Here is a 27,246-nt window from a genome sequence, read left to right as displayed (position 1 = left end):
GCTGACTCAGCTACAGGGGCTTATCTCATCCTTGATCAATGATGCGCCATTTACGAGTAACAATGCGCTATCATCCAGAATAGTTCAATAGCCTTGGACCTGATAGATGTACTGCACAGGCGATGATGGAATCTGGCTTTTCAAGGTTCAGACAAGGATATCAAAGTACGACAGTGCCTTATGTAATACATCTATAAAAGGGAATTCATGTATATGCAACCCCTGAAGGTAGATAGGTAGATAGGTAGATCAATGACTCGACTCGAACAGCGACCAGTGGCCAAAGGTATCAATGAAAACAAAAAGGCAGAAAGACCAGACCTAGTATGAACCGACATGAACTTCAGAGCAAGGCCCAAAATTACAACAGAACCTACCAATAGCGCCCGAGAATCAGACCCCAAACAACCGAGCCCAACTGAATAACAACAAACCCTATGGATTGAACAGTGTATTCTCTCATGAATGTGAGCCTTCACTCTGGCTCAACTGGGCTCATAGCTCTTCAGTAGCCATCTCAATATCCTCTTCTTCAGCAAAGTGCATATCACCTCCCAGCTCTTGCTCGACTTCATCAACGACAAAGCTTTCGTAGTCTTCCAATCCTTTCTGAACATGAACCTTGAAGCGAATGACATCATTCAGCATACTTTCCACATTTGTGTGCAGTTCTTCCCGTAGAGAGTTGGCGCGGAGCGTCAACTGTTCGTATTCAATGTTGGTATTCATCTCACGCTGCTCCATCAGTTGAACGCTCTCGCTAAGCGTAGCGCGCATCTTGGCCAGCTCTTTCTCCATCTTCTCAATCTGGGCATCTGACGCCAGCTTCTGAGTTGTGGTGATCTCTTTGAGCCTTTCGAACTCCTCTTCGGCAGCGCGCCGCTTGTGTTCCAAGGCTTCAACTTCGCTCCTTTTCTCGTCCATCGCCTCCTTGATGTTGTCCAGCAGATTGCGACGCTCCATATCATCGTCAATTGCGCGTTTCCGGCGTTCGTTGATGTCCTTGCGGAGAGACTGGAGATTACTACGAACGGCACCACGCAAGTCCAGGTTCAACAAGTGAGCCGGATGGTATCCAGTGAAAGGCTCCGCAAGCAGCCGGTCTCCTTCTGCAGAGATTCTGTTCGGGAGACCACCAATTTGGGATGATGAGAAATTGCTCTCGTTGACATTGAGGCTCAGCTCGTAATCATCCCCCTTGGCGTTCACGGCAGAGGATGGGATTAAACTGTTTTGGTAGCCGAGAGTGTTGTAGGCTTTGACAACCTCCTCCAAGTCCTCTAGCTTCTTGCTTGCTTCGGCCTCCTTGGCCATGACCCGAGCATGAGTTTCTTCCAACCGGTTGACAGTGTCTTCAAGGTTTTTCTGCAGCCGCTCGCGCTCGGTGTTCATGCGGTCGATGTCTTGAATAGTCAGGCCCTGCTGGTCGACACTGGCCTGGAGCCCGGACCGTTCATCCTCCGCCGCTTGCAGGTCGGCTTCGGTCTTTTTGAGTTCGTCCTCCAAAAATTTGATGCGATTCTCGTACTTCTCGATTTTGCCCTGCACATTCTGGTTGTAATCTTCGAATTTCCTTTTGTCGTCCTCCAAGATGCGGAAATGTTTGTCCAGCTTGGCCATATCCGGGGCGTTCTTCTCCAACTCTTCAATCTGATCGCGTAGGGCTCGATTCTCAGCCTCGAGGACCTGCATCTCTTGCACATACTTCTCGTTGCCCTTCTCGAACTCCTGTGCCATAATCTCAACATGTGGAACAAGTCTCTTCTCTGCCGTTTCATCATCTTCCTCCTCCCCACCCTGAAGCCAATCATGGTAGGCGCTGGTAAGGAATCGGAAGATGATACGGTCGCCCGAGACGTCTACGCCCATTTCTGCGCAGGCTTCGTCATATTCCCCAAGAAGGAACCGGTCCATCATTTGCGCTAGTTGCATGAGCCAATGTAGCATGCCGAGGAAAGTGGGCCAGTTTTGGCCGCCAACTGCTGCGATTTGCGACTTTGTGATGCCTTTCTCGTAGGGGTAACGCAGCTGCTTCAATATCGGCGGCACTTCCGCATCCATGCTCTTTTGAAATTTGTGGCCCGGGTCGATGCGATGATATAGCCACTGGAAGATGTAGTTGAAGTCTTTTTGGGTCGGTGACCGTAACGTGTTCTGGCCTAGTGAGTGCTTCATCTCAAGTTCAAAGTTGTTATGTGTCAGATACTCCAACAGCTCTTGGCCGATCCGCGCCTGGAAAGACCTGTCTCTGAGAGGTCTCGGGTCTCTTGGGACACCAGCTACTGTGGGAACCTGGGTGAAAAACGACTGATGCGCCATGGCGCCCCCCATGGACGGGCGTGAGAAAACACTACTCCTTCGCTGTAACGCCTGTGCGGCCGATGTATTGGATGTAATAGCTCCGGGAGCGAGGCTGGGGCGTCCCATGCTGGGTCCATGGAAGATATTGCTCGACACCGAGCGCCGGACTGACGAGAGACCAGCGTCTGCACCAAGACCCCCACCCGATGAAGATCGCTGGAAATTCGGCTGTTGCGGGCGACTGGCAGAGTTCATAATCGACATGGAGCGGGTGTGCTGTGAAGTGAAGGGAGGGTTCTGGTATCCAACGGAGCTGGTACGTTTGAGGGCGGATGAGGGTTGGGGAAGAGCGGAGTAGTTCTGAACGCTTCCAAGCGCCATCGACTAGATGTGGTAGTCAGCATCATTTTGAATCTGAGTTTTCTTGCATCCATTTAGGCACATGGAAGGTGCGACAAGTTGGGGCGCATACCTCGCGAGGGCGCCTGATGCTGAACAGTCCGGTATCTTGCGACATGATGAGCAGGCAGCCGCGACTGCAGCTGTTGATTTGATACAATCACAAAATCGGCCCAAAGTACCAACCGGGGTATTCCAAGAGGAGTGAGAACCAGGAGCTGGATTGATTGTGCAGCACGAAGCTGGAACACCAACTTCTACCGTCGGAAATGGAGGGAGATTTTGGAGGGCAGCAGCAACCGAGCGGGCGGATGATGGATGTAAACAAGACATGCCACTTTGCTTGAAAATGGCAGGCGGTGAGCGGTTTGGGAACAACAGGAGAGCTGAAAGGTTGAACTAACCTGATCCGGACTGAGCCACTCTTACTAGGTAAGTTATCATCCATCTTAATCCATGATCACGGGCCCCTCTGGGGATACGCCGAGTCCGCCGCGGTACCGGCTGTGATTAGTTGCTTTATTACAGTACCTCCTAGTACCGTCCTAGCCTCCCCTCCCCAACTTCCGAGGTCCAATTCCCTTTCCTCCACCTCCACCTCCACCACCACCACCTCCCCCTCCTACTAATTTTCCACTTCGCTTTCCATCTCATTGTCTCTTTCAATTCTCACTCACTGCGCATCTTGTCGCTCGATAGACTCTCGTTTCGTCACATCGAAACAGAGTCCCTGGTGGACCCGTCATCATGGTTCGCGAGGAGCTTATCTCGTCTGCTGTAGGTTTATCGCCCCAATGCCTCATCTGTCATTTGCTGTTGCCGGAATCGGAGCTGACTCTCATCCTCAACATCATAGATCACCTGTAGGTAATCATCGACGCGCTGCAATGCGATTCATTTTGTTGCGGACTCTAATTCGAAGATAGTTCTCCAAGATCCGTCTGTTGCCTCTTCGCCGATCGAAAAGCGAGTCGCATTCCTGCAGTCAAAGAACCTAACGAAAGAAGAGATCAATGTCGCTCTTTCGCGAGTAGGTGAAGATCCGGCCGCAGCAGCCGCGGCGACATCATCTTCGAGCTATCAGCCTTCTTCCCAACAAGCAGTCTATCGACCACCTCCACCTCAACCACCTGCTCCGGGATATGGCTACCCACCGTATGGTCAATGGCAGCCCCCGCCAGAGTAAGTGGCTGTCCGCCACGGAGGATAGTTTTGGGAATACTAATTTCGTCGTCACGGTAGACCTCCAAAGCGGGACTGGCGGGATTGGTTCATTATGGCTACCGTTGTGGGTGGTGTCGGATATGGGCTGTACACTATCACGAAGGTCAATTTTCCCGTATCTAACCTACAGCCGTGCTGCGGAAGGAGCTGACATTCATCAAGCGATATATCACACCCTTGATCGCACCCCCTACCCCACCACAGCTGGAACAAGATAAGCAGGATATTGATGAGCAGTTCTCCCGTGCATTTACGCTTATCGATCAACTCTCCACCGACACAGCCGCCCTGAAGTCTGCAGAAGAGGAGCGATCCGAGCGACTCGACGCTGCTCTCAGAGAGGTCGAGACTCTTGTTTCCGATATGAAGAACGCATCCCGTCGGAGAGACGACGAGACCCGCCGCATCAGCGACGAAGTCAAATCGTTGAAAGACGCCATTCCTAAGGCTATGGAGAGTGCTCGGGAAGGCAACGAGGATCGTTTGAAGGAGCTGAGCACCGAATTGAAGAGCTTGAAAGTTCTTCTGGGAAATCGACTTGGTGGCGGTGGTAGCGGCGCCAGCTCGTCCATCGCTGGACGGGCTGTGGGCGGCATCCCTCTTCCGACTGCGTCACGGCCAGCCGAGGAGTCGGCCTCTGCCTCTAACGCAACAAATGGATCGACTGCGGGATCGATTGAACAGCCGTCGCAGTCCGCTCAGCCGAGCCCGAGTGCTAGTACTGCATCCTTGGGCAACAACCCTCTTTCGCAATTTGGTCGGTCTGCCTCTATTCCCGCTTGGCAGATGGCGGCTGCCAACCGATCCAAAACAGCCTCCCCGGCGCCATCGAATGCCGCCGACAACTCCGCCGCCACTACCACGGCCAGTGAGCCTCAAAGCGCCCCAGCTAGCTAGACAGTACCCTACACATTCTCATGCGAAGCTTTTTGTCAGTCCATCTATTCCGAGTCCCCCGGGTAGGGCTGTCATTGATACCATGAACATGAATATGATGCAGCGGTTGTACGTTTGGAAGTAACAGTCTCGCACTTGTATAGTAGACGCTGCATAAGAAGAATTTAGCACAAGAGATTCCAGGTAATGCCAAAATTGATTAGCGCAGAGCAAATAATGAATCGGCCGTACCGTATTCTCTAATCATCTTATCAGTGTAAATCGTGTCTAGTACGAATGACTATGTTCTGTACCTCCACACTCTCCACCAACGCCGCCGCCTCGGCCGCCGAAGCTTGGCACCTTCAACTCCGCCATCCAACCCTCCCCAACTTCCATCTGGATCAGCTTCTCTCACCCGCCCTTCACGGACAACATAAGCAGCTCAACACAATGTCTTCTCGAGATCACCATCGCGGTCGCACTGATCCAGCCTCTCGACCTCGCTCCCATACCCGATCGCGCACTCGCTCCCCGGACACAACAGACCGAACAGACCGACACCGAAGCAGACGCCATCACCATCATCGCCATCGTCACGATGACCAACACGACGACCACCACCGTCGCCATACAGACACCCACCGCGACCGACACACTCAAGACGAAGACCGAGACCGTCACCGCCGGCACCGTCACCACCATCATTCCTCCTCCCACCGCACCCCAGACACAGCGCAAGCAACCCGAGCGCCCCGAGTCCTCCCCTATGGATCGCGCGAACTCACCAAACACGACCTAACCACCTTCACCCCGCTCTTCGCCATGTACCTCGACATCCAGAAAGGTCTTTATCTCGAGGACCTCCCCGAAGACGAAGTCAAGGGTCGCTGGAAGAGTTTCATTCGCAAATGGTACCTAGCGCTCTCTCGTCCCGTCCCGTCCATGCCTACTGTTCTATACTTTTGCTTGGCTTAAAGCACACTCCGCTTTCCCCCCCCCCCCCTCCCTTGCCCAGAAATCACATGGGAGCAATAAATCCCTGAGACTAACATATCAGGAACCACGGCGAACTAGCAGAGGGATGGTACGATCCCGCAATGCTGGAGCGGGCGCGGTCAAATCTCGATGACGCCCCTCCTCCTCCTGCCGGCAAAGGACCGCAATCCTCCACCTCCACCGCCCACAACCAACAGACTGAGCGTCATCATTCCGATCGAGATCGCCAGAACACCGACGACGTTGACGACAACGAAGACAATGAAGAAGACGATTACGGCCCCACCCTCCCCCAACCCGACAAATCACTGTCCGGGCCCACGATCCCCACGATACAGGACCTGGAACTGAGGAAAGGTACGCCACACAAAAACATCCCAGACGCACAGCATGGCATCCACTTTCTCGCGCTGCGAGATCCGTAGTCTCTGTGCGGAGGGAAGCTCGTAACAGCGAGACGTTAAACCCCACAAGTGAACTAACCCACCCTCTAAACAAAACAGAACAAGCCCGTGAAGACGCCCTCGCCGCGCGCCAGGACTCACAATCCCACTATCGAAGCGAGGTGCGCTCCCACCGCGCGGAGCTGCGGCATATGCAGGAGGAGGTGGCGCCGCGGGCGGAGCCGGGGACGCACGAGCGGCGCATGGAGAAGCGGCAGGAGGCGGCGCAGGCGAACCGGGCGTTCGCGGAGGCGCGCCGCGGCGGGTCGCCGGGGGCCGCGGCGGTGCCGGATGAGGACCTCATGGGATCCGGGGAGAACGAGTTGGAGGCGATCAAGAAGTCGCGGGAGCGCGAGCAGCGCAAGAAGAATGAGCGGGAGCTGCGGCGCGAGGAGATCATGCGCGCCCGCGCGGCCGAGCGGGAGGAGCGGCTGCAGAAGTATCGCGCGAAAGAGGAGGAGACGATCGGGTGGTTGAAGACGTTGGCGAAGCAGCGGTTTGGATGATTCCCCCGCATACGTCTTGGATGGGTTATGAAGGAACTGTGAATGAAGTGTCCCTCACGGTTCGATTCGGAGATCCACATACAGATTCGCTAGAAATGACAAGAACACTGTACTGATACATCTGATTGTGCTATCTAGAGTATATGTATGTATGTACTGGCCCAGAAAAGCAAAACTCCTTTCCACGTCTAAGTATCCCCTCCAAACTTTTGTTTTAAAACTCGTCCATATATCGAACAACCCCCACGCGAACGCCTCTAGCAAAGTACACACAGACACACACACACACCTTGATTCCTCTTTATGTTCGATCCTAATCTTTCCGCCCCAACCCCAAATCAGCAACCAGCCTCATCGAGTCCGTCCCATTGACCGCCGCCGCCGCCTCCCCAAGCCCAAAGAACGGCTTGACAGCCACATCAACCGTCTCCTCGAACAAACGCCCCACGACCAGATCCTTCAGCTCCTCGCCGGTCTGGGCGAAATCCGGGTAGGCGTTCAGCTCCAACAGCCAGGCGTTGCCGGTGTGATCGACGAGGAAGTCGACGCCGAACAGCTCGAAGGCATTGGGGAGGGTCTGGAAGTGCACCATCATGCCGCGGGCGGCGGCCTCGAAGACCTCGCCGGTGACGGCGCAGATCTGATCGAAGAGCGTTTCCTTCCAGTCCGGTGCGAGGCCCGGGACGGCCTCGTCCAGCTGCCAGTAGCGGCGGACGCTGCCTTCGTTGGCGCTGCCGCCGTCCTGGAAGCAGGTGTTGGTGAGGTGGCGGGCCAGGTCCGTGACCCCGTCGCTTTCTTCGTCGCCGGGCGCGCAGTAGGGCTTCGCGGCGAACAGGGCCAGCATCTCCCGGAAGACGTAGACCTTCAGCGAGCCAACGGCCAGGACGTAGGTGCGGATGTGGAACTTGCGGTTCGCGGCCGAGGGGAGCAGGAGCGGCGGGTCGATGTACGGCTGCGCGATGAAGTGGCGCAGTTGCGAGGTGACCACGCCGTGATCGTTGTCGTCGTCGTCATCCTCGGGCTTGGTGGGACGCTCCGAGTCACTCCCCTCCTCATCATCTTCCTCCTCGTCATCCGAATCAGGATCCCATTCTTCGAAGATCTCGCGGAGTCCGTCTTCGCTGTTGAACAGCCGGATGCCGTTGCCGCGGTCGCTCATCCCGGCTTTGAGGATCCACCATTCCTTCTCGGACTCCGGTAGGGTCTCGTTGCGTTCCAGGCTCTCGCGGAGCTCGTAGGCCTCTAGGAGGGCGTCGTCGAGGAATTCCGCGTAGTCGAGCTCGAAGTCGCAGGCGAACTTGAAGTGCTTGGCCAATACGCTGTCCGGGTGCTTGGTCACCCAGTTCGTGACGGTGTTGGACAGGTAGTGTTTGCGGATCAGCGCCTTGCGGATGATGTAGGCGTTCGCGAGGGACGACGAGGAGTGCATCATGGCGTGCTCGAAATCCAGCCGTTCGTATTCGCGATACTGGAACACAGGAGCGGAGGGGGACGGGAGGTCGGCCAGAGAGGAGATGGTGCGACTTTGGCCGGCGCCGAGGCGACGCTGCAGGGCCTGCTCCATGAGACTCTGAACGTATGGATTGTCGCTGTCCACGATGGTATATAATGTAGGCTCATTATTATCCGGTCCCGGTCTACATGAACATGATCTATCAGAATCCCGGCCGTCCCACGGTATGAAAAGCACTGCAAGTAGCATTGAAAGGGAAGCGAAAGACAAGACAAAAAGAGGAAGGCGCTGAAGGCATAGACTAGCTCTCTCGAATATCTGACAAGCGCGCGCAAGCTCTTCTCTATGATATGTGCAGGTAATGCAGTTCGGGTTGTATAGATTCGGCCGTTCGTCTGCCGCGCAATAAATATCACTCACAGCTTGATCTCCCCTTCGATACCGGGCGTGTGCATGAAATTAGCCTTCAACGGCGTGACACTGCGGTGAGGGGTTAGCAACAGTTGACAAGAGCACGGGACTCAACACCACAAACCTAGTCATTCCCTCCTTCACAACCCACCCGTCATTTCCGGGCGTACCCTCATCCACGCTTCTGTAGACATCCGTGAAATTGGGCGCCCACTCGAAGTGCTTGTGTTGGATGCGAGATCGCTTGATCGAAGGCTTGCTCCCTTCTGCAGCCAGAGCTTTCCCAGCACCCTCGCCTTCTTCCCGCAGCTTGTGCTCATGCGCACTCGGGCCGTCCGTCGAGGCAGAAGCCTCAACGGCCTTGAAGCAGCTGCCAGACGACCAGCGGTTATCGAGCATCTGAGTGTAGAGAACCTTGGCCTCGCTCACACCAGGCTCCAGAGGTACATTGACACTGTATAGATCGACTCCCTCCGCCCAGTTCTCGTGAAGGTACTCGATCAACCGGACCGAATGCCGCGAAGCCTCCGCGATAACGATGGGATCATGCTGACGCGAGCTGAATGCGTATGACAGAGCGATAGCACGTTTCCCACAGACCGCGGCCTCCATGGCACCACCAATCGTTCCGCTGGACATGGCAAAGAGCGCTGTCGAGTTCCGGCCATAGTTCGGCCCAGAAACGACCAGGTCGATCGGACCGCGGTCTTCAAAGTAGTGGTATAGGCCAATCTGCACACAGCTGGCCGGCGTCGAGTCGACAAGAATCCACTCATCGCCGTCGTATTCTTCGTCGTCGCCTTCGTTCATACCGTGGGGCAACTCGTGAGTTGTTCCATCGTCCTTGTGCAAAGTCCCAGGCCGGAAGTAGGTGGGCTTCACCGCTGCTCCGACCAGGTGTGCTTTACCAATCCATGATCGCTGCTGATGCGGTAATACTACCGAAACAGTATGTCCGGCCGATTGCAGCGAGACGACGAGCGAATGGATATACGGCGAAGACTGGTTCGACGGCGGTCCGTCGTCGTTGACAACCTATTGCAGAAAATCCCCGTGAGCCTGGGCTGAGATGGATATCGACTGATGGCGTGATATGGACAGGATAGCTGATGTGCTTACTAGAATATGCATTGGAGTAAGACCAAAGGTGGCGCGAAGGGAGTTGAGTAGAAGAAGGTGAAGAAGAGGGGCAGAGAGGCAGAGGAGATCACGGCAGATTTCCCCGCCTTTTCGTCGTTCCTTGCGAACTGGAACCAGGCTGGATCCACCTGCCGCTCCGGTTTGTCTCGTTATCGATAACTAATTAACAATTATGGTCATCATGAACTAATTCAATCCAGCGTTGCAGTACATCCCATTCACATTGATCAAGCCACATGTCTGGGTATCGACTAATTATTACACAAGCGAATATGGTCATTGCTAGGAGTGTGCCGTGGTGAGATGACTCCGTCGCCGCTGAATCCCTCGTGCATGGGCACTTTCGAGTCCAGTTCCAGTCCCTGAAACATCCGATGACTCTGCGCCACGATCCTCGTCCATATCCCCAATCGAATCGCTCCCCTCATCGTCTAGATCTTCTTCTTTCTTGATCTGCGTACCCCTGATATGAGAAGCTTCGGAAGGAACATCGAATAGAGAGGATGGTTCATCAGTGTCTTCCGACTTGACAAGCACTTCACTGCCACTTTCTGTTTTGACGACGACATCTTTCCCCTCGTCCTTCGGGCGGTGGAAGGCGATGGCCAGCAGAGCCCACACCATTCCCGCAGTCACCATGGAAACGCTCCAGAACATGAAGCCAAAGATGACGAAGGACGTGAGCCTCCAATTGTACATTACCCACCTAAGCCATTGTTAGTCTGAGAAAGAAAAGGCCATGCTGCTGCAAAGAAGTGAGCGAAGCGTACCGTAGACCAGTGAATGTCGCCTTGAACGTCACCCTAGCTTTGTAGACTTGCATCTTCTCCGCACTATGAATCTCCAGGCGCAAGCTGGACGGGACGTTACGCTGCCCACGGGGAAATTGAACCTTCTCTAGCATGCCGACCTGCAATTTCTCTGCTTCTCGATTCCATCCAAGCACGTAGAATGGCATCAACACCAGCTTGTTCGCTGTGTCGACCAGAGGGGAGGCGTAAGTGAGAATAGCAGAGCGGCGCGATTGGGAGAGCAGTGTAGTCGATGTATTCAACCCCGTCTCTACAGATGTTGAGGGCGGAGAGTAGAGCGCCAAATCAAGCATGAAATTACCAGCAGCGACATTTGAAGGGGTCCGTGGTAGCTCAAGCTCTACCTGCACATCATACATCTGCAGAGATACCAAATCCGTACCCAAGGACGCGACTCCCCAGGGATGGCCATCACTATGAGCAAGCAAGAAGACAGTCAGCCACGAATACTCCTTCCAGCAGCAGCCTCACTAAGGCACCCAAAAATCAACTTGAGCCTTGGGTCTTGGACGCACTCGAACTGCATGTGAACAATGCGCTCTAGCCCGACCTGCGGGATGAAGTTGTAATAGAAAATCGCATACGCAAATGCAGAGATGAACACCATGCATATAGCTGTTAGAACAAAAAGCAGAGTGCCCAGGTAGGCTTTTTGAGCCTGCTTAGACAAAAGTGGACGCATTGTCTCTGCCATCGAATTCTAGACAATTGTCGCATTAGCTGATGCGCCCACGTCAGTAATTAGTTAGATTAATGGGGACATTCTCACCATGGCCCTCGAGACAGCGCCTGTCCCATGCTCTGGCTCCTCGTCTACTACACGCTTAACATCCATAGCTTCAAGTCTGAGAAGTTTGAGCCAAGGAAGGGGTGCATTGATGAGGGGAAAGCATGGAAAGAGCGCGGCGACGTAATCGGGTGACAACCAGGGCGGTGGATGCTTTCCGCCTTGTTTATGGTGGGACAAGCTACATCACAATAAATTCTACGGGAGTAAACATACCAGCAACCAACAATTTAAAAAGCTGCACAAGGCATTAAAGTGATGACTACAAACAGCATGCACACAATAACCCAGAGGATCATAGTTTATATCGCCGCGTATTGTTACAGACCACTGTGAAAAGTAGTTATAAAAAAGAGCATCACCAAAATAAGGTAGACAACACAGAGAAGAGAAGGATAGAGGCAGAAAGGGGAAAAAAATGTAAGTACCATATAGCGTTGAAACATGTTTACAAGTCCTAGAAATGCAACCTCTCCCAGAACCCAACCGAAAAAGCAAATAAATTAAACAAGCAAGCCACCAGATAAAGAAACCCTTTCAAATCATACACCCCAGGAAAGATCCGTATTTTGGTGCTACATGTCGTGAGCGGCATAGACAAAACACCATGACAGAAAGTCGTTTCGGCAAATGCAAGACATCGAGGCATAATGAAATACGTCATGTTAATATAATATGAGAAAGTAATGGAGAGAAGATGTCCGTGAAGGTTTAGGCCATCGTCCGCGGGCTCTGCTGTTGAATGTGCTGCAACAGAGCATCAAAGAGACGACCGATCTGGACAGCATAATTAGCGATAATGCCACCTACTTGGCAGCAGACCAAGGGACTTACCTCAGGCGCAGCCTGAATAAAAGGAAGGCGGAAGAAGGTGTAGCTTCGGTTCTGAAGCAGTTCCTGGAGGGTGATGATCAGTCCCCAGGGATGAGGACGATGGACAATAAGTCGCTCAAGAAGAACACGGATGATCTGTTGGCGAATGTCGGATTCATCCTGCTCCGAATTATCGGCACCAAAGAGACGGAGGATAGCGAAGCTGAAGAAGTAAGTGTGGCTGTTAGGGTACCTCAGCTGATTGGCCATGGCACTCAGCAGGTAGTACCGTGCTTCCGGACGCAAAGCCTTCGCAAGGCTCTCCAAGAGAGACGCATGAGCAGAATTCTCGAATGCCGCCCGAGTGTTGTCCTGAGAGTTGTTGACAGATACAGCGTTCTGCCCAATGTAGAGGACGAGCGCATTCAGCAGCACCACGTTAACGTTGATTGGGTCATAGAAGAGACCGGATTCTTTGGTCGGAGGGTTGTAAACTGCATCGCTAATTTGCTGAATAGATGATTCGGGTACAGCGGTGGTCTGGAGCGCGCTGTCAACAACACTCTTTAGATTCGCATGGTGCAGCGGGGCGGCGATATCGCCTGCAATTCTTGGAGCCTCCCGCATTTCCTCCAAACGTTCCACCTTGAGACCTTCTCTGAACGGATCCGGAAGTTTGTGGAACGAGGAGGGATAGGCGCTGAGAACAAGATTGCGAAGTTGAGCACAATGAGTAGGAATGACGTTGCAGAATTGGAAATGATTCTCCGCCACAAACTCGGGGAAGTCATGGTGCAAGATGAGCAGGATTCGAAGGACGCCCTTATACAGATCCTTGGCCACATAGGAAATGGTTGCCGGCTTCAGCTGCTCGCCAATGTAGGAAAGAAGAGCCTGCATAATCTCGCAGTAGGGTCCCCAGCCTGCCCGTTCCGGCATGTTCAGCATACCAGACATGAAGAATCTGTGAGAGACGAGAGAAAGCCATCCATAGACGAAAGCAGGGCAGTATTTAGGCTGGAGGGAGAGGAACTTGTTGGCCAGAGCAAACATCATATCCTGGTGCTGATCGCTATGCTGGAGTCCGTTCATGGAGTATTCGCAAAGGATACTGGAGAACAACCTGAAGAAAACGCGCTGGTTGAAGGCTTCACCTCGCATAACATAGTGATGGTTCAAGACAAGCACGAGAAGCGATAGGATTGAGTTGAAGTAGGCAGACTTGCTTGTCTTTGCGGCACCTGCCGACTCTCCTTGGAACTTGACGAGCAAGACAACAAGCTTGCCTAGAGCGTCAATGTAGAGGAATGCTTCATCAAGGCTACCACTGGGGTTTTGCGACTCGTGGTCAAACATTGCCACCGAGATGTCAATGCTCAGACGGAAGAACAAAGCAGAATCTTCTTGATTATCCATAACTTGTCTTTGATGCAAGTCCTTCAAGAACGAATAATAGGTGCGGTCGATTGCGCCAGGAGCCTTGTAGATGCCAATCCATTCACTGAAGATGTACTCCATCTGATCTCGTTTGGATCTCGCTTTGTCATTGAGAAGAGGATTGACAACTTCAGGAATGCCGGACTCGCGCAGCTTGCGAATAATCTCATTTGCTACTGAAAGGTTAGAGTCTTCTGCAAGCCACTGACTCATGGCTTCCAAACTGCCGGAGAAGTCAGATCTCAGGGCGGAAGGTTCTTCGCTGAAAAGAACGCGGTCCATAAGGTTGGAGAGAACCTCCAGAGCAGGGGTTCTCTTGTCGAGGATAAGCCGCGTCAGGATCATATCGACACGACGGATGTCCAAAAGACCCGCATCAATGAGAGCAACGGTGACTGGAACGTGGAACATATGCTCATCATCGACCTCGGATAGGACTGCCCAGGTGTAACGTGCAACTAAAGTCGACATGTCACACAGCTTCGCAAGTAAATGGACAAGAACCTCAATCTCCAATGTGCTTGGAGTCTGCGCATACAGGCTGGTGCAAATTCGCAGGCATGTCAGTCTGGCCAACTCTTCCCCGTTGGGCGAAGCGAGGATTGTACGGAGGGCTTGGTTGTATTCCTGCAAAACAGTGCTATCTCTGCCAAGATCTTTGACACGCTCCTCAGGAGCATTTCGAGCAGCCTGCTGGAGTTCCGACACGATGGCCTCAACCTTTTCACGAGGGCTCTGCGCCTCGAGAAAGCCATTAAGCTGGGATTGTGCGCCAACAAGGCCAGGCTGCTGTAAGCGAGAGTCTTGTTGCGCCTGAGGAGTCCTGTGCGGTACAGCAGGTTGTTCAGCAGGGGTAGATAGGTTGGGGATAGGAGAGTATGGTTCTTGAAGGACGTCTGGAAGCTGCCGACCAGAGTCAGTAGAGACATTTTGCACATGAGCAGCAGCAGGTCCGCGTGCTTGTCGGGCAAATTCCTCGTAGATGGCCAGTTGCTCTTTGTTGAGGCCACCAGCGCCTTGCCGGTAAGGTTCAGGGATAAATAGGCCCCAGCGGTTCATAGAAGGATCAATGAATGGTTCATTGGGACGGGCGGCCCTGTGGCGGCGACGAGCTTCCAACTGAGGTTCAATGACCTTTTCAATCTCCGGCAGAGATTTTTCCTCGGCGGCTTTTTCGACAATGCCACACGCGGCGTCGAGGTTGTCATTGACGCACATAAGAATGAGACCCTCGGGCATGGGCTGCTCGGAGTATTCTTGCTGAATCATCCGAATGTAGTTCGTCATGCTGACCTTGAGAGGCTCCTTGCAAGTGACCAGGGCCAAGCTACCGGCAAGTTGCCTAACCATGATTCCTGCTGCATGTCGCACCCTTTCCTCGTCAGGCTCCATAGCGAAGTCCTTGGACACTAGTTGAACGGTGGAAATTGACGCGATGGTGACAGAGCGTTCTACCACGGGTGTAATGATTTCTGCAATAGCACGCTCAACAGCGCTATGGACAATTTGACGAAGAACATTCGCATCAATCATGCTGCTAGCTGTCGATGGAAGGACAAGGATCTTGTCCAAGCTCGGGAGTGTCGACATGATGGCAGCAGGAGAAAGTCTCTCGTGGCGAATGCCTTGGTTAAGGGTGCTGAGAGCCATGTCCTCAAACGCTTCCAGCCCATCAGGAATGTTAGCTGTAGACAACGCGTCCTCGATATGAGCGGAACGGTCGCGGATGATGACGGACGGCTCGATATTCTTGTGATCAAGATCAAGGTCCTTGCATAGGACTTCAATCTCGAACTTCAGATTTAGTTTCAGCTCAGCGAAATGGTACAGCTCCATCAACAAAGCAAGGATGTCCATTAGCCAAGGGTTGGGGGGTTTGAAGACAGTAGACTTGGTGGCTTGAACAAGCACTTTGCAGGTAAAAGGGATTGCAATCGTCAGACGCTGGCTGTCGTACCCTTCTAGGAGAAGCCCCTTGAAATAAACATTTTTATGCTTTATGGGCTTGTCTTTCGCTATCGTCAGAGAACCCAGCCATGCACCCAAATTCTTAAGGTGCCCTCGGTCAGTGGATGAATTCATTGTGGCCTCGGAGTTCAACAGTCTGGATACGCTGACATATGTCTCTCGCAAAACCTCAGCCCACAGCATCCTGTCGTTGATGCGATCAAGAAGATCCAGGTATAATTGCTGGAAATTAGGCTGCAGCTTGGCCCGTTCCTCCACGAGATAAGCAGCGAACCACTGGTGATGCTGGTCACGAAGAACATCAGTCAGGTCACGAAGCTTTTCATCAATGTTCTGCTCGGAAACATTGTTCAAAACAAAGAGGATCTTGTCCTGTATGTCCTCGTCTGGATCCGAGTAGACTTCTGGTCGAAGAGGGGAATCCACATGCACGGAAACGAACTTGCGGGCAGCTCCATCAGACGTCACAGTTTCCTCGAGGTTGCCATTCATTGAAGGTCCAGCAATAGACTCGACTCTACCACCGTCATCTCGAACTTGGCTTCCTTGTTCGCGCAGAACTTCCTCGGCCTTCTGGAAGATCGTGGTACCCTGCAAACTGGGTATTTGTAGCAGAAGGTGGCAGAAGCCAGCCCATTCGGGAAGGCGGTTAATCAGTTGCTCAATCGCCTCGACACCGAATTTATACATGGGATCATGAACCTCATGCTCTCGCACCGCTTCCAGAATCATACCCAGTCCGACCTTCAGCGTGATACCGTCAACCAGGCGGAAATTGATGATACCACCAAACATAACCGCCGTTTTGGTCAATGCCTCCAAGGGATATTCATGATAACAGTGGTATTCGTCAATCAATCCGTGAACCATGCAGGCGAAGAGATCCTGCTCGGCTGGCTCCCGGGAAGACTTGTACCGCCTCATTAATTCAAGAATTTCTCTTAAAGACAGTTCCTCATGATACATCTTGCCGAATAGCTCCTGCATTTGTTTATCAACAGCCTCAGGCAACGAATTCCCGTGTTCGCCGTTGGTGTCAATGATGTCATCGAATCCCTCTCCATAGTTGATGAGTCTGGGATAAGTTTGAATGCAAATCCGTTGCACGGGGGTGAGATTCTCACGATCACCAACGTATTCCTCGAGAACCGATAGTAAAGTGTAGACAGTCTTTACTGAAAGGCTGACCATTTGTGGAGCAACTTGTTCCTTTCTCTGCACATGGAGTTCATCCTCCGCCTTGATCCGCAGGAATTTGGACAGAAGACTACCCATATCCATAGGACCTTTTTGAGCAGCATTGCGGACCCATTGTTCCAAATCGAATGGACCTTTGCGATGAGCATAACAAGCAAGGTCCATGGCAAGACCATTCGTGTAACCGAGGAGATAATCCAACCAGTTGAATTCCACAGCCTGTTCGTAGATTGCTGCAGTGGAGGTGGGATCCTGAGTGAAAGTGGTGAAGAGCTGCTCCGCAACCCACTGACGATCCTGCTGCCATGCACCATGGAGTGCGAGGTGATAGCCTTCCTCTTGCTTCAGAACGAAGACAATCAGGGTGCGGAGGACGAAGTTTTGCTGAACACTGGTCCAGGGCTGGGGGAGAGAGAGTGCTGAGCATAGAAAGACTGGTAAGTCATACTGGACAACGGCTTTGATCAGCAGCTGACTCTCAGTAGCAGACCATGCAGCATTAGAGAACAATGCCAAGTCAAAGATGGCTCGCATGGCGTCCAGAGACCGAAGAGGTGACTTTGCCGCGCGTTCTCCCTGCAAGCGAACAAGCTCGGAGCCATCGGCGAAGAAGTCATCGGGGAAAGTGGCGCGTAGGTTCGGAATCTGGGAGACATCTACCCGGGAGGATACAAACGCCGTCAGGAACGACATCTGGGTATCGCGGTGTTCCCAGTCTCCACCCCACAGTTTCTGCACGTCCAGGGATGAATCTTCCGCAGCCACCGTTAGCAGGGCAGCGTATAGCTTCGTGAACTGCTGGGTCTCAAGCCTAAGGCCTTCGCGGTCGAAGTTGCGGAATACAAGCGGCCAATTAATCTGCTTTTCGCCATAGTTTGATCGGACTGCGCTCAAAAATGTCTCCAACGAGAATTCGCGCCAATACTGTGAGAGCACCAGGAAGAGAAGGGCGCTGGCTACGTGATCTTCGTTCCAGCAGTCAGAGCCCGCTGCATTGATCGTTTCAGTTACAGCCTCTGGGCTCGAGGTCGCCCGCGGTCCCTTTGAATGAAGCTGACGAACGAGCGTAAATTTTGGACTGAGAAAGTTGAACATTTGGAGGGAGGATGCGACTTCGAACGGCACGTCTTTCTGCACATTGCGGTATCGTAAGTTGGCAGCATATACCAATTTCCCTTTCACGTCGTCGGTGAAGTTCCTGGGCGGATACAATATAAAGCGCTCGATGGTCATTGCAATGAAGGAATTCTTGTATTCCTTGGCAGGGTTCGCGAGGCTTTGTAGGAAAGGGTTCACGGAGTTTGAGAGGATTGCATCAGCTGCATAGACCGACCGATTAGCATCTACCCGCATACGGTGCAATAGCTACTTACCTTTCGCGCGTAGATCTGACTTGTTTGCGGTTTTGAATGCCAGAGCTAAGGATACTTTCACAAGTGGATCAAGCTTGAAATGATCCAAGAAAGTCGACAGGTCAAAGTCACGAAAGATATCGCCTTCCGAGGTATCCACTGTCTCTGCAATCTTCTGCGCTTGCTCTATGTCCTGAGGGACCTTCTCCATCTCCTGCACCAAAAGCGGGTAATTGCCGGCATTTTCCACAGACTTATTTACCCCGGGAAATATCTGCGGGGCATTGCCTGTGAGCAAGCGTCGAAAGTATTTCGAAAAGACCTCCATGCCGTTAGACTCTACGAGCTATACAAACCAGTCAGTACTGCGATAACGTCTGAATGTTCGAAAGCGCCAAAGGAATGAAGATGTTACCTTATGGATCTGTGCGGCTTTTGTTTCCCACTTCTCTCTACCTTCCTTCTCTGTGATGGAATCCAGGAGAAGGAAAACTTGGGCAATAGATATCTTAGTAAGCGAAGACTGGCTTGCGTGAGCTGCAGCGCCCGAAGCTGCTGATCCCGGTTTGTCGGATGGGAATCCTGTAGGCGAGTTCACGGTTGTACCAGCCAACAACGGAGAGAAGGTGGCGCCTCTGGAAGATCCCGTCCCACCTCCGCCTCCCCCGGAGCCTCCTCCACCCGCAACAGATCCCGCTGCGGAAGCCAGATGTGACCCTGAAGAGGGGGTATGAGCTCTGAACTTGGGCGAGGAGAGAGTTTGTCCGGATTGCTGGTGCTGTTGTGAGCCAGATTGGAAGGAGGTGAAAGGTGCCGGCGTGGAGGCTGGCGAGGGCGCGTTACGGCCAACGGGAAGACCCCTAGCGGAACTCAAGACGGCGGAAAAAGAGGTAGTGAGAGGGGAGGAGGTCGAACCACCGGGACCAGGGCTACTGGACTGTGGTGGCCCGCGAGAGGCTGAGGGGAGAATCGAGGATGATGCGAGGTTGTTGGTCGCAAGCGGAGTCAACCCACGCCGAACACTAGACTGGGACACGGTTGGACCCCAAGCAGATTGCTGTTGTGACCTTGCCGGTCTTGTCGAAGATGACTTATCGGTGCCAGAAGCAATCGACGATTGGGAGGAAGGAGGAGGGGGAGGGAAGGTCATCTAGGAGACGCGATCATTTGATCTGAAGGCGAGCGACAAATTTTTATTATTCGTGATCACAAATAGACAATGGGAATTAACTCAAGTGAGAGAAAAATCGGAGATGTGCAACAATCGACGGATTCTGGCAGCGGCGAAGCGATGACCGATGACAATGAGAAGGACGTTGCTTCGTGGCACAAGTGGATGGGAAGTTCGGGATGGGTGTGAATGACGGGCAGCAGAAAGCGAGGTCGAGTGGACGGGGCAGGCAGGTGGAGCTGCCTGAGGAGTCGACACTAGTCTGCCTTAGGCGGGAAACCTGGGCGGCTCTGCTGAAGGTAGATGAGGGAGGAATTCCGAGCAGCACCGGACAGGATGTGAAGCATGGCCTGGGCGAGCTACGCAGGTTTGCTAGGTAGTATGGTTAGGGTACCTAGTAGCCATACGCCCCTAGTAAGTACAGTACCTCTTGCAGTGAGGAGGACTTGAGAGGACTTCGTGTTCTGCTTCATGCAGGGAAGGAAGTACGGTTACTCTAGGTACCTGAGGCACAAATGATGTGAGGGGGAAGGGGGAAGTATCCCGCGAGTAACTCCGACCGTCGGGCACGTGAGCCCCCGGGGCACTATGCTCCAATGCGGATGCTTTCGAGATAGATGAGTCAGCCCTGCTGCCAAGTTCAGCAATCGATGGGATCGATGCATGCAGCAAAATGTGAAATGAACTCGAGGAGAGGGGCGAATTGAGAAATGATGATATACCTATATCTAGAATACGTTTGATAGTATTGAGCTTACGGACATCTGTTTGCTTGCTTCCTTCGTGATATCTTTACGTGGATTCAGCACTATCCTCTGCATGCACCAGTCAAACTACTTATAACGTGCAACCAATATGCCTGACGAAAGACCGGGAAAAAAATGAAAGTGAATAAATAGCATTATGCAAAGGGACATGAGGATCGATAGCCATAATAATGATGGGAGATTGGCACATTCTTCCCATCAGCGGGACTAAAATCGGGCCCCCACCGGTCAAGATCATGATGAAACACTTCAAGGTACTCAGTAAAAACCACAGATGACGAACCATAGTACAGTACTGTACTGAGTACTATCACAGGGACAAGTGGTCCGCGTTCAGTGTGATACATTGGAAATCCACGAGGAATGTCTCGGGACTTTGGAGCTGGTCTGGGGGGAGCTGCCTGACTTTGCCCCGTGATACGGCGCTGGTTGCCCCGAGAGACACGGAACTGTAAACATGACGGCGTCAACCATCTTTCATTCCAGGGCCAAGCTTGTGGCCTTTCTCCACCAGAACCAGCCTGATTGTGCTGCCTTGCCCATTCTTTCCTTGGAATTTGGTCTTCCCTTCTCAGTTTCCAAGGGCCATCTTTGCATCTTGCTTTGTCGTTATCGTTTGATTTACACCCACCTTAATATTACGCCTGCGGCTCACCATTAAGGTCTCCCATATTGCCGTTAATTGATCTTATTCCTTCGTACGATACTCAGATGAGCACAGGCTGGCCGAAACTCAACAGTCGTACCGGACTTTAATTTGTCACAATGCCAGGGACGGTTGCAGATGGGCCAACGGTGGCTATGTCGTGTATGAAACCTGACCTCTGTCATTGTCAACCTTCCAGGAATAGTGCGGCTAACGCCAATTTATACCTATAGTTGCCAATAATTTTTGGGGGAAAGATGATGCCGGTGTCGGGCCTATGATGGATCGGATGCACAATGCGAAGACGTCTTGCGACGAATTGAAGACGTTCTATAACAGTGCGTCATACGCCACTTGATCCATCCCAACAGCAGCGTTCGTGACCTAATAAAATGGCAGTTCGAGCCGCGATCGAAGATGAATATGCACGAAAGCTTCTGGCCCTCTGCCGCAAACCGCTTGGATCGACTGAAATCGGCTCACTGCGTTCTTCGTTTGACACGGTCCGCGGTGAAACCGAAGCTATTGCGAAAGCCCACGCAGCAATTTCTACACAGATGAAGAGAGAGCTGGAGGAGCCACTGATCGCTTTTGCGGGAGGATCTAAAGAGCGTAGAAAGATCATTCAGAATGGTATCGAACGCCTTCTTAAAACTAAAATCCAGCAAACCCATGTCGTCAACAAGGTAAGCTGAGATAATTTTTTATATCAAGCGCAGTATACGCCGGATGCTAAGCTGTTGCAGACAAGAGATCGTTACGAACAGGATTGTTTGCGAATCAAAGGATATCTCGCGCAGGGTCACATGGTTATGGGTCAGGAAGAGCGCAAAAACAAAGCCAAGCTTGAGAAGACGCAGATTCAATTAGCATCCAGCAGCAGCGAGTACGAAGCCGCAATTAAGATACTAGAAGAGACAACTGGCCGTTGGAACAAGGAGTGGAAATCTGCCTGCGATGTAGGTATCAATGGACTGCTCAGATTGTCTTTGACTGACAAAATCCCAGAAATTTCAAGACCTGGAGGAAGAGAGGCTCGATTTCACCAAAAGCAGTCTTTGGACATACGCAAACATTGCTTCTACTGTTTGCGTCAGTGATGATGCTGTAAGTTATCAGTTATCCTTGGACTGCTGCGGGTACTCAGCTCAGCGACTAATGCCTAAGCAGTCGTGCGAGAAAATCCGTCTTTCTTTGGAAGACTGTGAGGTGGAGAAAGACATAATCAACTTTATCAAAGAAAGAGGAACTGGGCAGGACATACCAGATCCACCAAGATTCATCAATTTCTGCCGGGGTGGAATCGATGATACTAGCTCCGAAGCATCAGAGGAAGAAGGCTACTCAGTAGCCCAGTTCCAACGCACGATCAACCCTGCCTACCGCAGTTCATCCCCGCAGCCTTCAGCCTACGACGCCAGTATGGATCCAGATGCTGAGATCGCAGCCAAGATTAATAGGCCTCCGACTCCTACAAGCAGGGAAGCTACCGTGACTCCACAGAAGCCAGCACCGCAAGCAAGACAGCAAGCACATCCTCAGCCCATCCAGCAGCCCATTCAGCCGCCAATCCAGCAGCCCATCCAGCAGCCCATTCAGCAGCCGGTGCCGGTGCAACCGGTGCAGCCAATGCAGCCTCCACCTATGCAACAACCGGCTCCGTTGGATCTTCGCCGTGGTGGGTACTTACCGCCCAATTATGATCCTAATGAGCATGGCGAGATCGGCACTGTACCTCATAACGCCTATCCTACGGATGGCATGACGATGTTCTGCCGGACGGGGCCTCCCTCTGAACGCAGCTCAGGGACAAACAGCGCATATAGACCGTCGAGTCGTGATTCTCAGAGTGAGGTGTCAAATCCGACTTCGATGTCAAGCCAAGAACCTTCGAGCGCAAGACAATCTCCGACCAAACCGACCAATGGCGTCGCACTTCCTGGCATGGATAAGCAGGTTCAAAAGAAGCGAAGCGCGTTCTTTAGTAATAGTCCTTTCCGTCGCAAGAGCCGGCACGATAAAGACCGCCATTCGGGCCCAGCTCAGGCTCCCTCTCGCAATTCATACGAGCCTCCAGCAAAGCAGGCAAGCCCAATCAAAGCTCCTCAGCCTCAACAACCTATATCCATCCTAGACTCGGGCAGGGTGTCTGGTAGCCCCGAGCCCGTTGATCCAAGAGCTAATTTCCAGCTCAATGTGGGCAACAACGTGTTCGATGTGGAGTCTCCAGACAAGGATGCTAAGAAGACAGTACAGGCGAGCAAGAAAGCAGAGGAGGAGCAAGACCCTGTTGCCCGAGCCTTAGCAGATTTGAAAGGCGCAGGAAAGCAGTCAGCGTCTCGAGTCTCAGCCGATAGATATCACGGTATCGCTACGCCGGTTCCGCCGCCGGTCGCAGCACCAACGGCCACCCCCGGCTCTGTCGCAACACCTCCTCCAGCTTATAATGATTCTTCATTGAAGCGTCTAGATGCACCGCAGCCCGCTTTTACTGCAGCCCAGATGCAAAAGACGACTCAGAGGTATACTGGACAGACCCAGAGTATGCTTAGAGGCACGAGCCAGGCTCCGAGGCGTGACAGTGGCCAAACACAGGACGCTCCCCGTGCTAAATCTCCGGCGCCCAGGCGAAGCGCCAGCCCTCAGGTCAATCCTCCCCGCGTGGAAACGCGCATGGGCCAGTATAGTCGAGCAGCAAGCCCGAGCCCGAGCTCGTACCAGTCAAATAGCATGAAGAACCGATATGCGCAGTCTCCTACCGTTTCCACACCTCCTCAACGCCCTGTTGATGCTACACCCCGCTCTCGGCGCGGCTCTGTAGCCACAAGTATGCCGCGAGCAGTGTCTCCCCAGCCTCAGTATCGTCAATCTCCCACGGCGGCCGCTTCGCGAGCTGTTTCACCCCAGCCACAGTTTCGACAACCCCCACGAGCTGTGTCACCTCAGCCTCAGTTCAGACAGCAGGCTCGTCCTTCCAGTGCTGGAGGTATGGAACTACAGCTGTCCAGCCCCTCTGACATGTACGCTGGTAGCAATGATGGCTATGCGTCCCGGCGCGACAGCGGCAGACCCATGTCATATTATGGTGACAACGCCAGCGTACGCAGCCGGTCGAGAAGTAGGTCAATGGCTGTCGCCGATCCTGGCAGACAGTTCAGTCGTGATGGTAGACCAATCTTACATTTCGGTAAGTTCTGACTTCTCCTTTTTCGCTGCACTTTTGACGAGGCGCCCTCCTAACACTCATATCTATAGCTCGAGCAATGTACAGTTACACGGCCGCTATCCCTGAGGAACTAGGCTTCAGCAAAGGCGACGTGCTTTCCGTCATCCGGCTGCAAGATGATGGCTGGTGGGAAGCCGAAATCACAACCACTCGAAGCCGAACCGGATTGGTGCCGAGCAACTATCTACAGATCATCTAAAATCAGCAATCTTCTGGATTTATGCAATGACCCATACCCCTGTTATTTCATGAGCATTTCAATACACCTACAAGCCGACAGTGACCTCTATCCTAATTGACGCGTTCATGATATTGATACCAGATTGTGCCTAATTTCTTTTCTTTGTCCTTCTGGTTCTACTTCTTCCAGCACGTTTGCCTTCCAAGCCATGTAATCACTCTTTTACCTACTTTTGCTGCCCCCGACTATTACTGTCCTTTGCAAGCCTTGTCGTTTGGGAGTCGGTCCTCTTATGAGTTTGCGATACCTCTTTGTCAGATTAATATGACGATTGTCCTTCTTTTCCTTGTGGTCTGGGGCTCGGTTGAATAATGTTGTTATCCCAAATATGAAATTGTCTGAATCTAGGATTGAGCGCGGAAGCTTTCCGCAAGCTACGAAATTCAGTACATATTCTCCCGTGTCCATGCCTCATAGATCCTAGGCCGGGGTCTTCTACCTGCACAATCATTCCCGGTGTACGCAGGTGAACCCGTAGCTACGATGCGTCAAGAACTGGCCATCGGGGTAATAAAGATGAGAAACCAGGATGTGACGGGCTAGGGAAAGGCCGAAATATGATTTTCCTGCCTGCTCAGGAAAGTATCGAGGAGTGAAATCAACCCAGCCAACTATATACCTGACAGGATGAACGTATGGAACAAACATATACAGCATACACATGTAAAACTGGAAAGCTAAGGTTTATGCGCGCTGGAACGTAGTTATGTATTATGTTCTCGACCCGACACTGTACAAGGCACGACGAGCTTTACTCCATCTGAAGCCTCCCAAGAGATGAAATAATAGAATTGAGAGGGAAATACAGGTCCGACACCCGACTTCCAATCCAGAGGGCATTGAATGGACACCTCTTGAAGGGTTCACCACAAACTAAGATTAGGTTTGGTATCATTCGTCATCGACAAAGGAGTTCGCCAGGCGGCCAAAGATAGGGACCTCAAAGTGATCGAGCGTATCAACTGTGGGGGGGTGACCGATGTCAGCGCGCTTGATAACTGCAAAACCAGTCGACAAGAGAGAGGGAGGGCGGGGCCAGCCCTACCATCGCGATAAGCACGCATGCTCAAGAAACCGATCATCGCAAGATCGCCGACGAACAACAGCCAGGATAGAAAGCTTGATCCGGAGCAGATAAGGTGAATGATCTGGAAAAGGTGGTGAGCCCATGGCCTGCCTCGTATGGCTGGAGTGCCGATTTGCAACCAACAACAACAACGAAAACTTACAAACATGGCGGTGAAGAGCATGCTCGATTGCCATGCATGGAACCTATATCCCAGTTAGCAGCAGGACTAAGACGCAAGGGTATGATATCTGTCGTGGTTGGCACATACCGTACGTAGTCGCTCTTGTGCTCCACCAAAAGGAGAAAAACACCACCGGCGGGAGGCAGAAGCAGATATGCCAGCATTGCTTCGACGTCCATGCGGATGGGGAGACTGGTGTCGAAGGCGCCGAGGCTCAACCGGCCGCCCTCGAGGTCGTTTCCGAAGCCAGTGTTTCCATGGCCGCTGGCGTTGTTGACGTTGCCTGCACCAGCACCAGCACCACCGGCAAAGTGACTCGGGGATGGCAGGCCGGGGGAAGCAAGACCAGGGGCTGGAGAGCCGCGCGGGGACTGGATATTGGGAGGTCTCGTGCGATGCGCCTCGCCCAGCGAGGGGGAGAATGCACGTTCCACCTCTGGCGATTCGTCCTGGTAAGGGGCAAAATTCATGGTGTTGAGAAGGATGAGTCCATAGTCAAGTTGCAATCCAGGCAACGTCGCGCAAGCTTATCGGGCGATGGAAGCTTTATCGCAGTGGATACAAATTAACTTAGTATGGGCGGTGATGTGGTTTGGTGCCTTAGGCAACATTATCCATCCCCCGCGACATTTGTTTACGTATGTTTACGTACTACAGAGAAAGTGCATGTGGTAATTGGATTTGCGAAATTTGTCTTCTCATGGGGGGTATCATAGTAACCACAGTATTTTAGTGCCTCCTTCATTGGTCTCATACTATACATGTCTCATCCACAATCGTCATGCCATATTTACTATTTTAGGCCCGGCCGCGACCACGCGCAATGCCCGAGCCCCTCGCAATCCCACTGGCCGGTCTACGTGTCGTACTAGTCGCAGGTGGTCTCCCCGTTGTGGTTGAAGACGCCATGGTCCGTGTGGCGCCAGGTCGTGTGCCCGAGTATGAGATGCCAGGAGTTCTTCCCAAGCCACCGCGCACTCTTCCATAACTCGACCCGCGGGTGCCTCTGGCGCTGGCAGCGGCGGCTCTCTTTCTCTCGTCTTCCGCAGCCTTGCGGGCAGCAGCTTCTCGCTGTTGTTGAAGCTCTCGTTCGCGTCTCTCGGCAGCCTGCTGCCGGAGAAGTTCCTCGTGTTCCGAGTCGGCCACATCTTGAACCGCGCCTTGCCAGTTCGGGTTGAGAATCAAACGCTGATTGTGCTCGGTCTGGGAGAGAATCCGAGTCCAGGTATTCAGGAGGGTAGAAGCGGAGTCGAGCGTTCGTGAAACGGTCTATAATGAGTCAACAATTAACGACTATAAGTCTAAACAATGACGCAGTAACACCACACTCACATCCATGTTCCCTTTGGCACGGTCAAGGCTCCCGAGGAGACCCTCAATGACTTGATTGATCTTACGAACGCTCTCTAGCTCGCTGCGCAAAGCGGCTTCGCGCGCCTCCTGGCGGTCAAACATTGTCTCTCCATCATCATGGGGAGGGAATTTTGTTGGTTCGGGTGACAAGCTCTCCTCCTTGACCGCTTTAGAGGCATACCGATTATTTCCACGCTTGGAAGGCGAGTTCCAGAGATCATCGGATTCGTCTTCAGATAATTGCAGATTCAAGTCATCTGCTGTGCTGCGAAATGCCATGATTTTTGAGAAGGAGGGGGAGGGGGAGGGGGAGGGGGAGGGGGAAATGGGCGGAGGGGAAGTGGGAGTTGCAGAGAGGGGCGGATCGATAAAGGATAAACTCGAGTTGATTGAGTCTGTAGCGCGTAGCTCAAGGACCAATGGATAGATGACAAGCCGCGGATCGTCGGAGAGTAATCGTAGGGCGTGTTCAGC

General features: G+C 52.7%; 8 protein-coding genes across 8 annotated transcripts; 3 read left to right on the top strand and 5 right to left on the bottom strand.

The window, feature by feature from the left end:
* Positions 1-234: 234 nt before the first annotated feature.
* ASPACDRAFT_74783 (kinetochore-associated Ndc80 complex subunit NDC80) lies at positions 235-2,946 on the bottom strand. Its single transcript, XM_020204298.1, has 2 exons — positions 2,776-2,946; positions 235-2,687 (listed from the first exon to the last, which is right to left on the bottom strand). The coding sequence occupies exon 2, from the start codon at positions 2,680-2,682 to the stop codon at positions 496-498; it is 2,187 nt and encodes a 728-aa protein (XP_020061608.1). The 5' UTR covers positions 2,683-2,687; positions 2,776-2,946; the 3' UTR covers positions 235-495.
* A 324-nt stretch (positions 2,947-3,270) lies between these two features.
* On the top strand, positions 3,271-5,044 carry pex14 (putative peroxisomal membrane anchor protein (Pex14)). The gene is made up of 5 exons (XM_020197239.1): positions 3,271-3,477; positions 3,557-3,563; positions 3,627-3,882; positions 3,943-4,027; positions 4,087-5,044. The coding sequence occupies exons 1-5, from the start codon at positions 3,448-3,450 to the stop codon at positions 4,819-4,821; spliced, it is 1,113 nt and encodes a 370-aa protein (XP_020061607.1). The 5' UTR covers positions 3,271-3,447; the 3' UTR covers positions 4,822-5,044.
* Positions 5,045-5,613: 569 nt separating this feature from the next.
* On the top strand, positions 5,614-6,894 carry ASPACDRAFT_74780 (uncharacterized protein). The gene is made up of 3 exons (XM_020204297.1): positions 5,614-5,714; positions 5,861-6,156; positions 6,303-6,894. The coding sequence occupies exons 1-3, from the start codon at positions 5,626-5,628 to the stop codon at positions 6,746-6,748; spliced, it is 831 nt and encodes a 276-aa protein (XP_020061606.1). The 5' UTR covers positions 5,614-5,625; the 3' UTR covers positions 6,749-6,894.
* A 167-nt stretch (positions 6,895-7,061) lies between these two features.
* Positions 7,062-9,743, bottom strand: ASPACDRAFT_49452 (putative acid phosphatase; the record flags this gene model as incomplete). The annotated part of the gene is made up of 4 exons (XM_020202249.1): positions 7,062-8,400; positions 8,622-8,681; positions 8,737-9,647; positions 9,732-9,743. 4 exons carry the CDS (start codon positions 9,741-9,743, stop codon positions 7,062-7,064), a joined length of 2,322 nt encoding a protein of 773 aa, XP_020061605.1.
* Positions 9,744-12,054: 2,311 nt separating this feature from the next.
* Positions 12,055-19,583, bottom strand: ASPACDRAFT_1893758 (CCR4-NOT core subunit CDC39). Its single transcript, XM_020198683.1, has 3 exons — positions 18,534-19,583; positions 18,140-18,464; positions 12,055-18,085 (listed from the first exon to the last, which is right to left on the bottom strand). Exons 1-3 carry the CDS (start codon positions 19,266-19,268, stop codon positions 12,063-12,065), a joined length of 7,083 nt encoding a protein of 2,360 aa, XP_020061604.1. The 5' UTR covers positions 19,269-19,583; the 3' UTR covers positions 12,055-12,062.
* Positions 19,584-20,643: 1,060 nt separating this feature from the next.
* ASPACDRAFT_74777 (formin-binding protein HOF1) lies at positions 20,644-24,349 on the top strand. Its single transcript, XM_020204296.1, has 7 exons — positions 20,644-20,864; positions 20,936-21,040; positions 21,102-21,388; positions 21,449-21,661; positions 21,711-21,809; positions 21,873-23,889; positions 23,958-24,349. The coding sequence occupies exons 1-7, from the start codon at positions 20,822-20,824 to the stop codon at positions 24,125-24,127; spliced, it is 2,934 nt and encodes a 977-aa protein (XP_020061603.1). The 5' UTR covers positions 20,644-20,821; the 3' UTR covers positions 24,128-24,349.
* Positions 24,350-24,704: 355 nt separating this feature from the next.
* On the bottom strand, positions 24,705-25,953 carry ASPACDRAFT_110652 (DUF4870 domain-containing protein). Its single transcript, XM_020195496.1, has 4 exons — positions 25,507-25,953; positions 25,399-25,441; positions 25,215-25,317; positions 24,705-25,131 (listed from the first exon to the last, which is right to left on the bottom strand). The coding sequence occupies exons 1-4, from the start codon at positions 25,887-25,889 to the stop codon at positions 25,061-25,063; spliced, it is 600 nt and encodes a 199-aa protein (XP_020061602.1). The 5' UTR covers positions 25,890-25,953; the 3' UTR covers positions 24,705-25,060.
* A 134-nt stretch (positions 25,954-26,087) lies between these two features.
* ASPACDRAFT_110650 (DASH complex subunit DUO1) lies at positions 26,088-27,080 on the bottom strand. The gene is made up of 2 exons (XM_020195495.1): positions 26,752-27,080; positions 26,088-26,688 (listed from the first exon to the last, which is right to left on the bottom strand). The coding sequence occupies exons 1-2, from the start codon at positions 27,049-27,051 to the stop codon at positions 26,218-26,220; spliced, it is 771 nt and encodes a 256-aa protein (XP_020061601.1). The 5' UTR covers positions 27,052-27,080; the 3' UTR covers positions 26,088-26,217.
* Between the last annotated feature and the right edge of the window lie 166 nt (positions 27,081-27,246).

The sequence above is a fragment of the Aspergillus aculeatus genome, assembly GCF_001890905.1.
Source record: "Aspergillus aculeatus ATCC 16872 unplaced genomic scaffold ASPACscaffold_1, whole genome shotgun sequence".
NCBI classification, from domain to species: domain Eukaryota; kingdom Fungi; phylum Ascomycota; class Eurotiomycetes; order Eurotiales; family Aspergillaceae; genus Aspergillus; species Aspergillus aculeatus.
The sequence above is the reverse complement of the archived record's forward strand: the minus strand, read 5'-3'. Positions and strand labels throughout refer to the sequence as shown.

Bases quoted from the DNA above. Each gene is read 5' to 3' on its own strand.
- ASPACDRAFT_110650 (XM_020195495.1), bottom strand. From the start codon at position 27,051: ATGGCATTTCGCAGCACAGCAGATGACTTGAATCTGCAATTATCTGAA. The intron at 26,689-26,751 runs GTGAGTGTGGTG...GACTCATTATAG, and splicing joins GTGCCAAAGGGAACATGGAT to ACCGTTTCACGAACGCTCGA.
- ASPACDRAFT_74783 (XM_020204298.1), bottom strand. From the start codon at position 2,682: ATGGCGCTTGGAAGCGTTCAGAACTACTCCGCTCTTCCCCAACCCTCA.
- ASPACDRAFT_1893758 (XM_020198683.1), bottom strand. From the start codon at position 19,268: ATGACCTTCCCTCCCCCTCCTCCTTCCTCCCAATCGTCGATTGCTTCT. The intron at 18,465-18,533 runs GTAACATCTTCA...TGGTTTGTATAG, and splicing joins AAGCCGCACAGATCCATAAG to CTCGTAGAGTCTAACGGCAT. The intron at 18,086-18,139 runs GTAAGTAGCTAT...CGGTCTATGCAG, and splicing joins GTCAGATCTACGCGCGAAAG to CTGATGCAATCCTCTCAAAC.
- ASPACDRAFT_74780 (XM_020204297.1), top strand. From the start codon at position 5,626: ATGTACCTCGACATCCAGAAAGGTCTTTATCTCGAGGACCTCCCCGAA. The intron at 5,715-5,860 runs GTACCTAGCGCT...CTAACATATCAG, and splicing joins AAGAGTTTCATTCGCAAATG to GAACCACGGCGAACTAGCAG. The intron at 6,157-6,302 runs GTACGCCACACA...TAAACAAAACAG, and splicing joins GGACCTGGAACTGAGGAAAG to AACAAGCCCGTGAAGACGCC.
- pex14 (XM_020197239.1), top strand. From the start codon at position 3,448: ATGGTTCGCGAGGAGCTTATCTCGTCTGCT. The intron at 3,883-3,942 runs GTAAGTGGCTGT...TCGTCACGGTAG, and splicing joins CAATGGCAGCCCCCGCCAGA to ACCTCCAAAGCGGGACTGGC. The intron at 4,028-4,086 runs GTCAATTTTCCC...ACATTCATCAAG, and splicing joins GGCTGTACACTATCACGAAG to CGATATATCACACCCTTGAT.
- ASPACDRAFT_74777 (XM_020204296.1), top strand. From the start codon at position 20,822: ATGCCAGGGACGGTTGCAGATGGGCCAACGGTGGCTATGTCGT. The intron at 20,865-20,935 runs GTATGAAACCTG...TTATACCTATAG, and splicing joins GCCAACGGTGGCTATGTCGT to TTGCCAATAATTTTTGGGGG. The intron at 21,041-21,101 runs GTGCGTCATACG...ATAAAATGGCAG, and splicing joins ATTGAAGACGTTCTATAACA to TTCGAGCCGCGATCGAAGAT.
- ASPACDRAFT_110652 (XM_020195496.1), bottom strand. From the start codon at position 25,889: ATGAATTTTGCCCCTTACCAGGACGAATCGCCAGAGGTGGAACGTGCA. The intron at 25,318-25,398 runs GTAAGTTTTCGT...CACCTTTTCCAG, and splicing joins TGCTCTTCACCGCCATGTTT to ATCATTCACCTTATCTGCTC. The intron at 25,132-25,214 runs GTAGGGCTGGCC...ACCCCCCCACAG, and splicing joins CATGCGTGCTTATCGCGATG to TTGATACGCTCGATCACTTT.